Source organism: Alosa sapidissima, chromosome 13, assembly GCF_018492685.1.
Source record: "Alosa sapidissima isolate fAloSap1 chromosome 13, fAloSap1.pri, whole genome shotgun sequence".
Taxonomy (NCBI): domain Eukaryota; kingdom Metazoa; phylum Chordata; class Actinopteri; order Clupeiformes; family Clupeidae; genus Alosa; species Alosa sapidissima.
Window position 1 is genome coordinate 28,799,954 of NC_055969.1, and position 16,482 is coordinate 28,816,435.

General features: G+C 44.2%; 1 protein-coding gene and 1 non-coding gene across 3 annotated transcripts in view; both read left to right on the plus strand.

Annotated features, from left to right (window-relative positions):
• The window catches only part of ctif (CBP80/20-dependent translation initiation factor), a 73,713-nt gene that overhangs the window by 32,578 nt on the left and 24,653 nt on the right, over positions 1–16,482 (plus strand). For both annotated transcript variants that reach the window (XM_042059475.1, XM_042059476.1), the window contains exon 8: positions 7,481–7,557. In XM_042059475.1, coding sequence (XP_041915409.1) covers positions 7,481–7,557 — 77 coding nt within the window. The remainder of the gene's footprint in view (positions 1–7,480; positions 7,558–16,482) is intronic.
• Positions 14,086–14,276, plus strand: LOC121681072. The gene has a single exon (XR_006021949.1). It is a non-coding gene; the product is annotated as a U2 spliceosomal RNA (small nuclear RNA).

Genomic DNA, 16,482 nt, shown 5'->3' on the forward strand with positions numbered 1-16,482 from the left:
AAGAGAGGGAGAGTCAGAGCAAGTGATATTGAGGAAGATCCAGATCCACAGAAATAGATTTGCTTTGGGATACTGAGATGGCTGACGAGCAGCCAATCCCCCCTTTAGTCACCCACAGGCTGTGCACTCATCCCCTTATGCCTATATCTACAGAGCAGAGAGGCAGAGGGCCATGCTGTTTTGAGAATATGGAGACCGTTGTTTAGATCAGATTGTCCTGAGCAAGTATTGCTGATTCTTTTCCTCATAGATGGAAATATGAACTGGAGTAATCTAGGGCAACATAGTGCAAGGAATAAGTGTATAGTACATATAGCCCATACTCATGTGACATGTCATTTTTTTGTTTTATTCAATTTCTAATTTGACCAAAAAAAAAAACAGAACTAGTTAAACCCATTTAGATCTCTAGCACAGTGGATGATCTTTTGTCTCATGCTGATGTCATTTCCAAGTAGAAGACATCTATTGGTCAAATAAAAAGGCTCAGTAAAACACAACTTGCCATGGGCATGAATAATCTGGGCCTTGACTACTGTACATGGACTGTAGTGTTCATTAGCGTTAAACTGGTCTAGTTGGAGGGGTTTGCTGCTGCCTCTGTTTCTTGGTCTTTTGAGTTCCCATGTTCTATGGATTCTGTTTGTTCTCCGCATGCATGCCCCTTGGTCCCAGATAGAGCAGGGCTCTGGCAGAGTTTTCCTTTTCCAGCTCCCAAGACAAGAACATTCCAGAGCGTTTCCTGTTTGGTTTCTGCGCTGCCACTGGGCTCGGGGCGGGCCGCCTGCATGCCTGCACTAATGAAGTAAAGGCAGCGGCTGAGGTCAGGGAGGGAGACGTGGAGCCGTGTCTTGAGGGGGGGCAAGGGGACTCGTTGCCGCTGCCAGCTGGCTGGTGCACACAGTTCCCTTTCGCTGTCTTGAGTTATTGTGTTCGCTCTCTCTCTCTCTCCACTTTTGCTGGAGAAAACATCATTTAAAATTGACAAGGGAGCTGACTTATAGAGAGGTGCGATGATATGTGTGATTGAGTGTGCGTGCATATACACACAATCTAAGGCGTGCGTGCGTGTGTGTGTGTGTGTGTGTGTTTACTAGGGCTCCAACTTGAGTGGGTGCTCCATTTTGCCTCAGTGAGGACAAAGCAATGGTAGAAATGTCACCTGCTTGGATAGGAGGAGTCTAAGAAACAGATGTCATTTTTTGAGAAACTCACAGAGTAAGCTGATTATGTTAGTATCTGTCAGGCTGTTGCCAAGCAACCACAAGAGAGCCGCTAGAGTTTTAGCATAGAGGAGGAGGACACGGAAGAGGGGGAGAAATGGATGTGTGCAAGACAACTGTTTCATGCTTGGCTGGCTTCCAGGCACCAGACCAGCTGAGGCCACTTCTGGTGATGGGCTGTATAAGGCATAGCTGGGAGAACATCTTGCCGTCACCGCTGACTGTGTAAAAGATGTACCAGGTGATGTTTTTTCACCTCGTATGAATAAGCCCTAGTGCTTTCCTGACCACAAAACCCATCCTCAACTTTTTGTAGAAAGAAATGCAACATTTGATCTGAAGAGTTCTCATGGACTGAGGGGGTTGGTTAGCTCGTGGTCCTCTCCCTCAGGGACAAAGCACTAGGTTGTGTACATTGGTGGGAGGGACTCTGGGGGGAACTGAACAAAGATCTTCAAAATGGCTGCCAAAGGTAATCTAAAGCAGCCAATAGGATATCGCTTGGCAGTGTCGTCTGCCTCGCCGTGATCTGTGAAGCTCAGTCACACAAGGCCAATAAAAAGAACTTGATTTGTCGAATAACTCCGTTATCAAGCCAGCCAGCCGCGCTTCCTCTTCCTTCCTGTTGCAGTCGGGTTGTTCTCCATCCCCAGGGCTTACACAGTGACTCCAGCCAGAAGAACTAGAAGAAGTCAGTTCACTAAATGCGCTTTTCTCTCTCTCCTTGGCTCTAATGAGAGGCACTGATACAGTAGACCTCGTGGGGGAGCCCCACTCTTTATCCTCACATCTTTGCCGACTGTCTTGAGAGGCTGGTGGCTCTGAGCATTGTAGAGGCAATTGTAGAAGCTTTTATGGGGTGTTTTCCCTCTCAATCTGTCAAACATTTGAATTAGTCAAGTAACCTCAATGTCTGTGCGGATGTTTGTTTATGATTGGTATGTCAGTAGAGGAAATGCACTGGTCCAGCCTTCAGGCCTTTTTTGTCCGAGATTAAAGAAGAGTTATGCTCACAAAATTTTCAGTCATAAAAAGATCAATTGAATGGTGAGATGACATCTAGCTTTAAATTATAACACTGGTTTAGATCTGTTTTATGGTGGCATTCTCAAAAAGTGAAAAATTCCTCATGTTTTGTCATTTAATCTCCAAGTAGGATAAAGAAATTCATGTTGGGTTCAACTAAAGGATGATAAAATCTTGGTATATCCCCTAGTCATATGTAGTTTTTCTGCCCATCTGTCTGTGCCACTGAGATGCTTTGCTTGACTTGTACAATGCCTTGCCTTTTAAAGGTTCCTATCAGTGAGCCAAAACAAGTAAATAGCCCAGGGTCCAGAGATTTGTTGGATTTCCCTGCATTCTGAATATCTGAATATCAGAATGCATCCTTTAATCAAGAGAATTACAGATCACTCAAGATAGTCACAGTCAGTGATGGCCAAACTTAAAGTTGTCCAGAATCTGCTTTTCTCCTTAATCATAGAAATGTTCATTCCATGACGTCCTATTCCTATTTCCAAACTACACAGTAACTTATGCTAACATAACATTATATGATCTCATATAATAACATAGTATTAGAGCAATATGAATCCTCGCTAAATCATCAAACCAGCCTAGTTCAGACTCCACATTCACAGTTAACCTTCCTTATTGCCCTAAACTAAACTAAAACAAATATTAAGATACAAATGTATGATAAATACAACAATTACAGTAGGAGCACATGATGATCACAAAGACAATAAATAATTAAGTTCATCAATTTGAGCCCAGACTGAACAATCAGTCAATTAGTATGAGTTTTAAGATGGAGAACACCATATTCAAGAAAGCTCTGACACTCTAATGAGTAATTGTAAGATGGTGTTTACCAAAGTAAGGTAAGCTTCAGACTGTATGTTTCCATGGCAACTAACCTGCATTCAGACATAGATTTGTGAAATAAATTCTGTGAATTTTATTTTAAATATTAGTATTGTATACTGTGTTCATATATAGTCTCATATATAATATAACCACACACATTTAACTAAAAAACAATCTAATTAAATAGTTAAAGGATAATTCCGATATTTAGCAATTTGAGTCCCTTTTGGTGGACACCCGAAATTTTGACGGTGGGTCCGGTCTCGACTTTCTGACACGTTTTGAATCGCCTTTCATCGATAGATCGATAGATTGATCAATCGATCCTAAAATTGTTGTTTAATCTTAACCTATCGCTAGGAAAACTGTCAAAAAAAGGATTTTCTCTGGCTTCCTGTGCACAGCAGGCTGGGTGTTCCCTTCTTCCGATTCTGGCCTATGCGTGGCCTGAAGAAAGCCATGGCTGCAGCGGAGCCCAGTCTGATCATACAACACATATACATTGCTTTGTGTGTATGTCGGCTGTAATATATTGCTGTTGGCTGGTGGCCAAGGTAAATGTGAGGCAAGGGAACAATGGAAAGTTCATTCCCTGAATGTGCCTAATCTAAAAGGATCATAACACAAAAAGGATGCTGGGAACTCTCCTCAAACCAGCCATTCAGCCCACCCCCCCCAACAAACTCCCACAAATATAAACGGAGCACGCAGAGCATCAATGACCTGCCGTCTTGCATGTATGTGCACACAAACATGGATCCATTGCATGCAAGCACACACGCATGTTTGATTGTGTGACATTCTTGACTTGACATTGCAAGTCTGTCTGTGAGGTTGCTATGCTCATGGGCAGTGTTCCAGAATCATGATGGAGTGAGTTGTGTGTCATTCAGGCCCACACCACATGACTTCCTGTGTGGCGCCTCGCAGCAGGAGAGCGGGAATGTCTTGAGTCATGTGTGGCTGTGGGGAGAGGCGCACTTGGGGCCAGTGCGTCCCACAGCAAGCACGGTCTCAGGGCAGAGGAAGGTCACTGGAGGAAAGTGTTGAAACTCATTCATGGTGCCAAAAACAGGAACAAGGTGATGGACTGAGAACAACTGAAAGTAGAAAGTGTATATTAAGTGGAGGTAGACAAAGAATTGTTGAACAGATTAGTCCAAAGTGACAATCTAAGCGTGTCTTTGAAAGTACATTTTATGAATCTGTTGAAATGTATCTGAAATAATTGACTGAAGGTGCTCTGGTCCCTCCGCTGGTTGGATGCTAGGGTGTGGATGTTGGCTCCATCAGTGATGTTGATGCCAGGCTGCATCAACACAGCCAATGGCACTGCTCTGCTGTGACCTCACTGATGACTCATTAACTAGTTCAGTGCTGGTCAGTGAGAAGACCAGATATCCTCATGCTTTCTGTCTGGAATGGAGTATTGGCGTGCATGTGGGTGTGTGTGACTGTGTGTGTGTGTGTGTGTGTGTGTGTGTGTGTGTGACAGAGGCGCGTCACCTCTGACCTGTGGAATGCACTGCAGTCGATACGTGAGCTTCCTGCTGCTGCCGACTCACCGCCCCATTGTCACGTCTGCAGTCTCATGCCAAGTCGGAGGTCAATACTGCCCGAGACGTGCAGAGCCCCCTGTGTTTGTATGCATTTGAGGGACTGTGTGTCTGTGTTCGCTTGTATATTTGAACGTGCTCCTCCCTTTGATCTGGGGCTCCCTGTGTGCTATCTGTCCGCCTCCACATCTTGCATGCCCTTTGTCTGTGATGGAGCCAATAGAGAGACACTCAGACAGTTCCTGTCTTTTAGCTGGGAGTATTTAGCTGAGGCGATTGTCCATTTTATTTTTCCCCAAACTAAAACCTTCAGTATTAATAACTGAATTGGGTATGTAGTTATAACATTAACATTAACATATGGAACTGTTAGAGCTTTATACATGCCAAACCATACACTCTTGACACCTCAGTGTTAAAAAGAATGCTTCTGACTCTATTGTGTCAATATTTGCATTTTTCCAGCTTTGAAGATGACAGATGTATACAGCAATTGAGATCATCATCTGGTTACAATTATGAAGGAGAATTGCAGCTAATGATATCCTAGAGGAGCGCAACAGTAGCTAAACATGCAATTGACTCTGTCTCTCTGTTTGTCTTTCTCTTTGGGTTGCTATCTGTCTTTTTCCTCTCGATCCTGCATACTCTGACAGCTGCTTCCGTGTACCTCAGTGGCTCTGAGAGAAGAACAGTGTCAGGCAGCCCCAGTGCAGTGTGGTTTTAGCGCGGCAGAATTCTGCCTCTGCCAACCTCGGCGACGGCAGACAGCTGAGACCCTTGCTCATCACTTTGAGTGACTGTGGGTGTTCTGCGCTGCGCTGTGTGTCTGAAGTGATGAGCCTGCTCCTCCGCTCCCGTCTGGCCCTGTGAGCCCTGCGAACGACACGGAGACGCTGGAGCAGAGGGGAGCCGGTGCCAGCGCGCGCGCGCGCGCACGTTACCCTGGCTCAGCAGATGCTGCTTAATGGGCTCAGACCTCCGTCAGCACACACAACTAACTTTCCTCTCACCACGCTTCGTTTCGTGCCAATAAAATGGCTAGAATAAAATGGCCTTTAGCACCTTAGGCAGTCATAGGTCTCTCTCTCCATGTCTCTTTTCTCTTTGCAACCCTTTTTCTCTTTCCCTCTGTTTTTCTTCCCTTGTTTGTGTGTGTTGTATAGCACGAATGGTCCCTTTTAGAGGCCATTTTGTTTTGCTCTGGTCTCAGGCAGGCAGCCTTGCTGCAGGGTGCTTTGTGTCTGAAGCCTTTATCTCCATGCCAACAAGCCTGGAAACCATGCTCCAAGAGCGGCTCTCCACATCTGGGACCAATCAGCAAGCACCAATCAGGGCCCAGCGGTTTGGCTCGCCTGGCTTTAGTGAAGACGTTGGGAGAAAAAAAAAAGAGGCAACTCTTGCAACATGGGAGGAGCAGGGCGGGACTGCGCTGCTCGGTGTGTGAGGAGAGCCATGTCTAATACATTTAGTCAGTCAGCCGTGCACACACTCACCATTCCTCAGCAGCACAGCGCAGGGGGAGCAGTGTTTCACCTTTGGCGTTCAGTGTGGCTTGGTTGTACATTCTAACTGTAGCACCACGGCAAGAGAAAACTATGGGAGAGAGGAATGAAGTCGAGGCTTTGCAGAAACATTCAACCATTTGTAGTACATAGACTGTACATTGTACATTTCCCTGTTTTTGGAATTCATTTCCACACTATTGAATGTCTCACACATTAATAATCAACACTTTGTCCTTAGGTGCTTTGAACAAAAAGGGTTGCTCAGCTATTGACTCCCTGCCCCATGTGGATATTTGTGCCGGATGTGACTGGTTTACCATTTTGTATACTCTGAATACATGCTTTGGAACCAAGTTGACGAATCCAACAAGGAAATCCACAACTGATCATCCCAATAAGAATAACTCAAATTGAAAAAGGCAAATAAAATAGAATGGAAAAATAAAATGAGTGATTGCTAATTGGAGACACTGAAGGTGAGCTAGCTGCCAGTTAGGGAGGTGATGGATCATCTTGGATCAAAGACAGTGATGCCTTACCTCATTGTTGAGACTACAAACTCTTCCCGTAGCTCTGGCTTTGACCGTCTGATTAAGGACAATGAGTGTGACGGGAAAAACTGTCTGTGTGCAACACTCACTGTATAGTTGCAATGACACAGAGACACAAACAAACCTTCCTCCTCATTATTTCAAGGGGTGCCGACCATCTGTTGAGAGCTGGTTTCCCGCGCCCAGCTGACAATGAGTGACGTCTCCCTGGATTAAGTGGAATGGATTATGTCACGCCTTCCAGAGTGGGAAGTGCCTTTGGAATTCCGATGGCTTTGGAATTCAGTCAGAAGCCAACTCCTGGCTTCTCATCTCTTAGGCCTGTGCTTTTCCCTTTCTGTGTGTGCAGTGAGGAGAGTATACCGTGTTAGAGGTGGCAGGTTGGCTGATTGGCGCAGTTTTGGTCTCCTGTTTGGACTGTGGACGTGTGTATTGGGGGTGGGAGGGTTGTGGGGGGGGTGGGTCTTTCTGCCTGCCTGTGCTCTGTTGGGCAAATTGAGCATGCATTTCCAATGCATCTCCAAGAATGAACTGGAGACTCTATAGGCATCATGCATATTCCTAATCCATAATCTTTGTTCAAAGACAACCTTTTTGGGTAGGGGTGTGTTTGGGTAGGGGTGTGTTTGGGTAGGGGTGTGTTTGTGTTTGTGTGTGTGTGTTTGTTTATTATTCGTCTGTGTGTGTGTGTCACATATAGATACTCCATTCCTGTCAATCATTTAAATCCTTTTCCCCCCCCCTCTCTCCTCTAATCTCCTCCACCACAGGCCTTTCCTCCTCTGCCTAATGAAGCTGAAATCGCACACACCAAAAAACTCTTCAGAAGACGGCGCAATGACAGGCGGTGAGTTAAGTCTCGTTTCCTCTTCCCTCTGCTTCTGTCTTTCTTCCTCTCTATTTGGCTGTTTATATGTCTGTGGGTTTTGTTTGTCTCTGTCTGCGTTGTGGTCCGTCTGTTGGTCTGTTTGTCTGTCTGTCTGTCTGTACAGTATGTGTCTCTGCAGGGCTCTAGAGTGCAACTAATTTGGTCGCAGATGCAACTAAAATCTTTAAAGGTGCCATGTGTAATGTCCGCCAAAAAATCAATTCATACTCCACATTCCATAAAAGATGGGGGCAGTATACCTCCAGAAAGTGAGTTGGTCTACCCTAGAGTAACAACCGAGACACGTATATTGCAGTTTGGCTGGCTGTTATGTTGCCCGCATACCGCCTCCCATCGCCGAAACTGGTATTATGGTACACCTGTCGGCCTGTGGCTAGTTATTTAGCATGCTAATTCAGGTTGATATCTCTGCAGCACTATACCGTGTCATTTTTTTAATGACATAATCACCCTTATTTCTTCTCATTCTTTTGATGCGTGTAGCTCATTTTTTGGAATATTTTTACCTCAATTCTTACACATGGCACCTTTTAAGGGTGCGACTACATTTTTTCCTGGCTTGCACTGGTGCACCTAACGTCATAAGGGTGAGCGCCTAGACTTTCGATACAACAAAACTGTTGCAATACCCTGAAATTAGAAACATCACAATACCTGACTAATACCTGAAACATGACTATTTTCCTCTAGCCTAAAACCGTGAGAATGAAAGCTAATTACTTTCACATTGTTCTTAAAGTGACAGGCACTCAATTAGACGCTTGATGGTGTTTTAAGCCCCCACCGTCGACTTTAAGGCAGCGCTGCGACCGTCGACTTCAAGGCACCTAACCCTAACCCTAGTGCCTTCCATGCAGCGCTGCCTAGAAGACTACGTTGGGGGCTTAAAACACCAAACATTAAAGAGAAGTATAATAGTTTAAAAATCAATATGAAGTATTGAAATTACTGAAAAAAAAAAACAAAAAAAAAAAAAAAAAAAATATATATATATATATATATATATATATATATATATTAGTTTTTGAATTCCAAAATATGAAATAGAAACATGTGACATAAGTCATAATTTTCTGTGTGTGTGTGATCACACAATATTCAATATTACTGATGGCGTCAAAGTGTTGGGGGGGCCCCAAATCAAATCAGTACCATCATTCCTGGTCCATGGTGTGACAACAGCTCAGACATGGAATGTATATGGAGAAAGATAAAAAGGTGACCTTGAAATGTTGTCGTTTAATACCCTGGAAATCCAGAGTTCTCACGAGAGCACAATGGAATTGTCTCTGTGAGACACTTTGGCAAAGAGCAATGATGCACGTTACTTTTACCCCAACATTCCGGGGAACCAGCTAAACTGATGAAGACAGCGCTGCAACGTTCGAGAACAGTACACATTGGTCGTAGTGTTATCCATTTGCGTCGAAGTCCGAAATCATTCAGAGTAAACATGGTCTAGTGTTATCCAATTGTGTGCAGTGAGATTTTTAAATGCATGCTTGTTGCCGCCCCTCGAGTTTGGCCATTACATTGTTCTTTGCCAGACCCTTAATCTTTCTAGATTATCAGGGTCTGGATTTTCCAGGCTAGTCGTTTAAGGCAGCAGGATGAAAAATTAGCATAAAACAGTTAGGTGCACCAGTGCAACCAATGCAAAAAGCTAGTCTGGAGCCTTGCTCTGTATGTCTGCGTACCTCTCTCCACTGGTCTATTCTCTGTCTCTCTTGTTTTAGGGAACATTTAAGGGGATGTTCATGGAGTGTTGCTGAGTAGACGTTGCTCAGGCACATATACTGAACCTGTGTTCACATACACATACACACACACACACACTCTCTCAAAACAGCCTCCTACTTTGAGCTCCACACTGAGCCAGTGCCACTAACGTTAATTCAGACACAGCCATAACAACGTCAGATCTGGAATGCTGGCCCCATGTATACAGAGCAGGAGAAAGGCCAACGCACTCATACATACACACTCACATCTAATGTCAAATATACATAGACAGGGACACTTTTCCACATGCAGTCACACACACACACACACACACACACACACATACACACATACAGATGTTCAGACTCTGTTTTTCCACTAGTGTTCTTTTTTTTTTCATAACATGCCGGGATTAGGAGTGCATTGTTCTTGTCAGTCCTAATAACGTGAGAGTGTGCGCGAGCCTCACTCACTGGACCCCATCCCCAAGAGTCAGCCTCTCGCTCCCAGTTTCATCTCCCAGCTTCATCGCTCTTTTTTTCTTTCCTTCACCTGACGTCAGTGGAAAGTTTTTAGTTGCCATTTGCTGTTGCTAGGACACAGCTCTGAAGCTGAAATATTTTGCCCTCTGACTGCCGAAGCCAACACAAAAGAAAATTGTGTTTTTTATGTTCTCTGTCATTCCTGCTTTCATTTGATTTGTGTAGTTGATTTTTCTGTGTTAAGAAAAAGCAGTCCAGCAGGTAATGGAACTGCTGGGGCTTGAGTTCCTGTGATAAGGGGAGCAGGAGCTGATTGGGCAGTTGTGTTGATTACCTGATTGAATGATGAACTGATTGTCTCTGATTGGCTGGACTCTGTGTGTTGAGCACAGAGCTGGACATTGTCCCAGGTTTGGTATAGGCTTGAACTTGACGTGTGTGTGTGTGTGTGTGTGTGTGTGTGTGTGTTTGTTTCAAACCTAGTTCAGGTAATGTTATGTGTTGCAGCCTATTGTGGTAGAGAGCTTAGCTATACAGGGATGCAGTGTGACTCATTTGGCAAGCACTGAACTAAAGGACTGTTGACACAACTCTGTATGTGTAAAGTCCCCTCTTTTAGACTTTCTTTCATCTTCTTCATAGAGCGCTGCAGTCTAGCTCAGAGGACGATTTCTATGCAGATGTTTACCTTTGTGTTTGTGTCGTCCTGAAACGTGTGGAAGTCACATGCATCAGTCTATGGGTTTGCTCTGCTGTGAAGCGAGCAGTGCACTGTGCAGTCTGCCTTTCCGTAATTTCACACACAGCCTGGAGATGCCAATTAATTTGATTTCCCCTCCCCCGCAGGGAAGGTAAAGAGTGCAGCACACGCAATGGGCTTGGGGTTCTACAGTGGCAAAGATTTCCTGGAGCACTGATGCTGTGTGTGTGTGCGTGTTTGCGCGCGTGTGTGTGTGTGTGCGTCTGTGTGCGTGTGTGTGTGTTTGCGCGCGCGTGTGCTTGTGTCCCGTAGGCTCAGACACAGAGTTGTGGGTTGCTGCCCATGGGTGTACCCACGCTCTAGTGCTGCAATGAGGATTTAATCATCCCAGTGCTTTACGTCTTCCCCATACAGAGAACAAAATGATCTCAGAGAGAGGGAGAGGAGAAATTGAAATAGAAGAGTAGAGAAATGAGTGGATGACCTGCACACAGGTCTGGCTGTGCGCTAAAGGTCTTTGCTCTTCTTTCTCTTCATCTGTCTCTCCACCTCTCCATTTCTCCCCTGCTGTCTCTGCCTTTTTCTTTTCCTTTCTCTCTGTCTCTGCCTCTTTCTCTTTTCGCTCTCTCTCTCTCTCTCTCTCTCTCTCTCTCTCTCTCTCTCTCTCTCTCTCTCTCTCTCCCTCTCTCTCTCCCTCTCTGATAGATCAGTGCTCAGCATTCTGCACACAGCCTGACATAAGGCACTCCTGCCTGTTAGTGCAGCATGTCTGCACAGTGGCCCAGAATCCTTTGCTGCTGGCAGAGAGGACACTGCGGTCTTGTTTGTCAGAGTTTCTGGCCGAAGGACAAATCCTTGCCCTGGCAGGACACCTCACTGCAGAGGCACACCGGCCAGTCCTGGGGGCTTGTATTTCAAGCAAGTGTGAAGGACTGGAAGGCTCTCTCTCTCTCTCTCTCTCTCTCTCTCTCTCTCTCTCTCTCTCTCTCTCTCTCTCTCTCTCTCTTTTTCTTTTTCTATCTCTCTTTTTCTCGCTCTGATTCTATCTATCTCTCTCTCTTTCCCTTTTCCCCATCTCTCTCTCTCTTTCTTTCTGTCTCTTTCTCTCTGGGGTGAAGCCTGCTGAAGCACACTTAGCCTGGGGCTGTGAAACTCTGGGAATCAAGGACATATACAGGCCCTGGCTTTTTCAGCACAGCGGATGCATTAAATCAAGGTCACTTTGATATGCTTTGTTTCAAAAAGCATTATCAAACGGCCAACTGCCAGTGTCGCCATGCTTGAATCAGTGAATCACTGACACAAATGTATATGTTTTAGCGCAGCAAAAAAGACACCCACTAATGTTAAGGAGTAGGACATTTATTTTTTAAATTTTGAATTTAAGGTTTGCTACATTTCTAAGTGATGATATGAATGACGCTTCAGACTCCTGAATCACAAAACTCATCTGGACTATTTATTATTTATTTAACATTATTTTATTGTTTATTCTTTCTTTCCTTTTCTCCCTTTTTGGCTTGACCTAGCCTACATTCTGTAAACAATTACCTCCGACATTGTTGTGTGGCAATAAAGTATAGCCTATCTATCTATCTATGAAACCACCAAATGATTGGCATACTAAAACTATGCCTTAGGTTTTCAACACGTGTTTGTGTTCATAGTGAAACACCAGCACTCTTCAAAGTGGGGTTCTGTGCTGAGAAGGATTTTTAAACATGCAGTAGGTCTTAAGCAGTAAAAGTAAACACTAAATGATGAGGAATTCCTAGGTGCAACATGAATGCAAACACGACCGGCTCTCTATTGCTCCTCCAGCTTCTCAGCCTCTACCTCTGTAGGAGAGAGCACAGTTGGACAGAATGCATGCCAGTTCAGCCAGCGCATCTCTGATCTATTCTGAGAGATGTGTCTCTGTGTTGCTGCATGCCTGTGAGCTCCGGTCCTGTCAACTATGAGCGGCGGTGTGTCTTGAAGTGTCTGTCGTCTGAAGGCGTGGTCAGATTGGCGCTGTCAGTCAGTCTACCGTGGATCCGCTGGCCTTTCCTCCTGCATCCTGCACTCTGGGTAATCAGGCCATTAGCTAATGACTCAGTGTGGTCCAGTGCAGCGGCTGTTCCTGGGAGAGCCCATCAGGCTGTGACAGGGGCATGCTAATGACCATCTCTGCTCCCCTCTGCGCAGCTGATCCTGAATCAGATGTCATCAGTTTGTTGCAAAAGACACCTTTGAATTAGTTTGAAAAGGAGAACATTTGTGAAAGCATCTTACAGATGGAAATGTGTAGATTACGTCAGATGTGTGGTTTCACACTGACTGGGACATACGTGTGAATGTGTCATATACAATGCTCATTTTACAGCACTTTCACACCGGTTTATCAGGTACATGATTTACTCTACTGCCTAGACTAACCCTTTGATATTAAAAGGAGAAAAGGTAAAATTAGATTTTTTTTGTGATTAGTGTTTCAGAGGATGCACACAAAATCTTCTTCCAGGTTGAGGGAAGTTTCTCAAACTGCCTTGAATGCCCTTATTGCTACTTGCTGTCTGAGCCTAACCTCAGGCAGAGACGTGTCTCCTCTGCCTGTCCTCCACAGACACACACCTGCTACATGTGGTCACCACCAGCAGCAGGGGTGTTGGGAGGAACATGTTTGAGCTTCAAACAGCCTAATCCTTGTGTGTTGTGGCAGTGTGCCTTCTTCCTGTGATGGCAAACATGTGCCTGTCATGAATATGTATTCCCTCGCTCCTTTTGATGTGTGAAAACGGACAGGATTAGTCAGCGAGATCGTCGTCTTTGTGCCACTTTTATCCATCAAGGAGACGTAGAATGTCAAGGCCTCCCGTTTGGGAATGATAAACATTATTCATTTTTCTGCGTTCCATTTTTATTTGTTCTTCCTCGCTCTGTTTGATTTTCTTTGAACTGACTAGCTTGGATAAGAGATCAACTGTGATTCACAGAGCAGAGTCAGTGACATGTTAGAGCTTACCTACAGCTGTGTTCTCCTGTCTTGTTCTTTCCTGCTGTCATGCTTGCTCATTGTCACACTCCCACTGTTCTTGTGAGCTCTGTCTCTATAGCTGCTTTCAGACCTAGGTGTAAGTCCGCATGTACTGCGGATATCAAGCCGTATATATATCTGAACAACATAACCGGCTATTTTGAATTCCAAAGCCGGCTCTTACACTACTCCCCTCCTAGTATTTCTGACAGACATTATGTAAATGAGCTTGTGTCTGAATGAAGCGAAGAACATGCAAAGATTCTGTTCATGTGCGTGTTCAACCACGTTCAATTCTGTTCATGTGCGTCGCTGTCGTTCACACATATAACCGCATAATGTCAGCAGATTAGCATCGTATCTGAATCACCCGTAGGGTCGGACCTCCGTTTGACAAAGCTCCGCATATACTGCGGAGGACGTGTCTGAATGCAGCTTATCTGTCCAGTGTCCACTGTGTCTTCTGCTTGACCTCGTCCTCTCAGTCCTTGTCCCGGTTTAGTGTCTACTTATCGCCTCCGTAGCACTATTGAGAAGGCGTTGCTCTGCCGAGCACTTGAAGAATTACCGCTTCTCTGCCTTTTGGCTAAGATCAAGTGTAGTATCTGTTCTTATCAGTTTAATATCTGATACATCCTCTACCCGAGGACCATATATTAATCTGATTTTTGGAACAGGGAGACAGAAGAGGGGCTTGCTCCATCCGCTCCATGCATCGAACCGGTATTGCAGTGACTCCAGGAACAGTGCACATCCCTTTTCCCCTTGGGGATCAATAAAGTATCTATCTATCGATCTATCTATCGATCTATCTATCGATCTATCTATCTAAGCTAGCTATCTATCTATCTATCTATCGATCTATCTATCTAAGCTATCTATCTAAGCTAGCTATCTATCTATCTATCGGTCGATCTATCTATCTATCTATCTAAGCTATCTATCGATCGATCTATCTATCTATCTAAGCTATCTATCGATCGATCTATCTATCTACGCTATCTATCTAAGCTATCTATCGATCGATCGACCGACCAACCATTCTAACTCCATAGGTGTTAATATGGAGTTGTTCTCTCTCTTTGCAGCTGAAACAGCTTCTACATTTTTGGGAAGGATTTTCACAAGATTATTCACAAGAATGTGTGGGAATGTTTGCCCATTCATTCTAAAGAGGTCCGTCACCGACGGTGGACAAGAAGGCCTGGCTCACAATCTCTCTTTTAGTTCATACCAAAGTCGTTTGAGAGAGAAAGTCGTAGAGAAGGTTGTTCTCTGTTGGCCGGTCAAGTTCTTCCACACCAAACTCACCAAACGATGTCTTTATTTACCTTGCTTTGTGCACTGTGGTACAGTCATGCTGGAACCGAAAAGGGCCCAAGCCCAAACCCTAAAAACCAACCATTTTACCATTATCCCACACCATTGTCCCTCCACTGGCATGACTGAAGTGATTTTGATATGGAAGAATTTGACTGACTTGCAGAGAACAGGGTTCTTTACACCATCAAACAACTTTAGGATGAACTACAACAGACTTTGCGTGTATGTGGATACACACATACCTATTCTTTTCTCTCTCGCATTCACATAGAGAGATGACACATGCAATCCTCTTTTCTTAGACCTCTTTAGAAATGTCATTAGATAATCTGTTGTCGTCATTACACGTTCTGTAATGACTACAATATATTTGGTGAATATCTACAAATATATGTGCTCCAACAAATGTCCATTTGCATGTACCTTCACAAAACCACTTCCTATTTGTTTAGAAATTCAAGATGTCTTTCCCTTATCTTTGCCTTTCTTTTTGCACACACATCATACCTGATGTCATTAGTCCTACAAGCCCTGTCAGATGCTGAGTTTGCACAAGTGCTTCCTCTTATCGTCTCCCTGACCTGCTGCTGTCTCTGACATCCACTCCTATAGAGTCTTGACAGTCTTAAGAAATTAGAGCAAAGGATCAGAAAGAAAAGGCTTAAACTCAGAAATATATACGGTGTCTACTTGTTAAGTTCCTTAATCAGAATGTCTTCAGAGTGTCACAGACACATTGGGGCTGGTTCCTGGAAAGGCTGTGCTCATTCTTCATGTCTGAGAGGAAGAAGAGCTGTTTAGATAGCAGCAAGGGCTGGTTGAAGGTTGAAGTGTTCATTGAGATTCCCTTATTGTTGAGCTTAAGATTTAACAGATTTTGTGTAGTTGAATATTTGCTTTATGTAGAAGAGATGGCATGCATATAATTGTGCTTGCAGTGCACATGCAGTGGTTTTGTTTTGAGGATGTTTGAGGATCAGGGTGTTTTGAGGAATGGGCTGAATTGACTATGCCACATGAAGCGTGCCTGCTATCTATTACCTGGTACTTTTACTGTTGCTAATTATTGTTGACTGCTTCTAAATGTCAAGTACCCATGTCTTGCTCTCTCAGAACAATTTCACTCCACAACAGTCTCTGGTGAGCTGCAGTGCCAATACCATAGCCTTCCCATTTTTCTTTCACAAACATGCAAACACACACACACACACACACACACACACCTGTGGCTAATTTAGCACAACCAGCTAGCTTCTATTTATTTGCCTTTTAGAAGTTTTGTTGAGTAAGGTGCCAGTAATGTCAAGACTAATAGTCAACTCTAATAGTTTCTTTGGTATTCATTGTTTCCTATTTGGTTAAGAAAAGACACCACTTGATTTTATAGATTGTTCCTTGCACACAAAAAAGATTTGTCATCTCTTTACTGACAGTGAGGATTTGTATAGGGTCAAGGAGCGGACAAAATGTTTGCATATAATCTGAGAGCAGTTTCTGTTGCCCCTCACCCAAATGTTAAAGATAGCACAGTGTGAGTGCCATAAGGTCAGGATGTTTCGCTCATTCATCAGATTTGTGTATGAATGTTGAGACGTGTGTGTATGGTTAGGCCATGCCAGTGTGTCTGGACACCTGTTTCA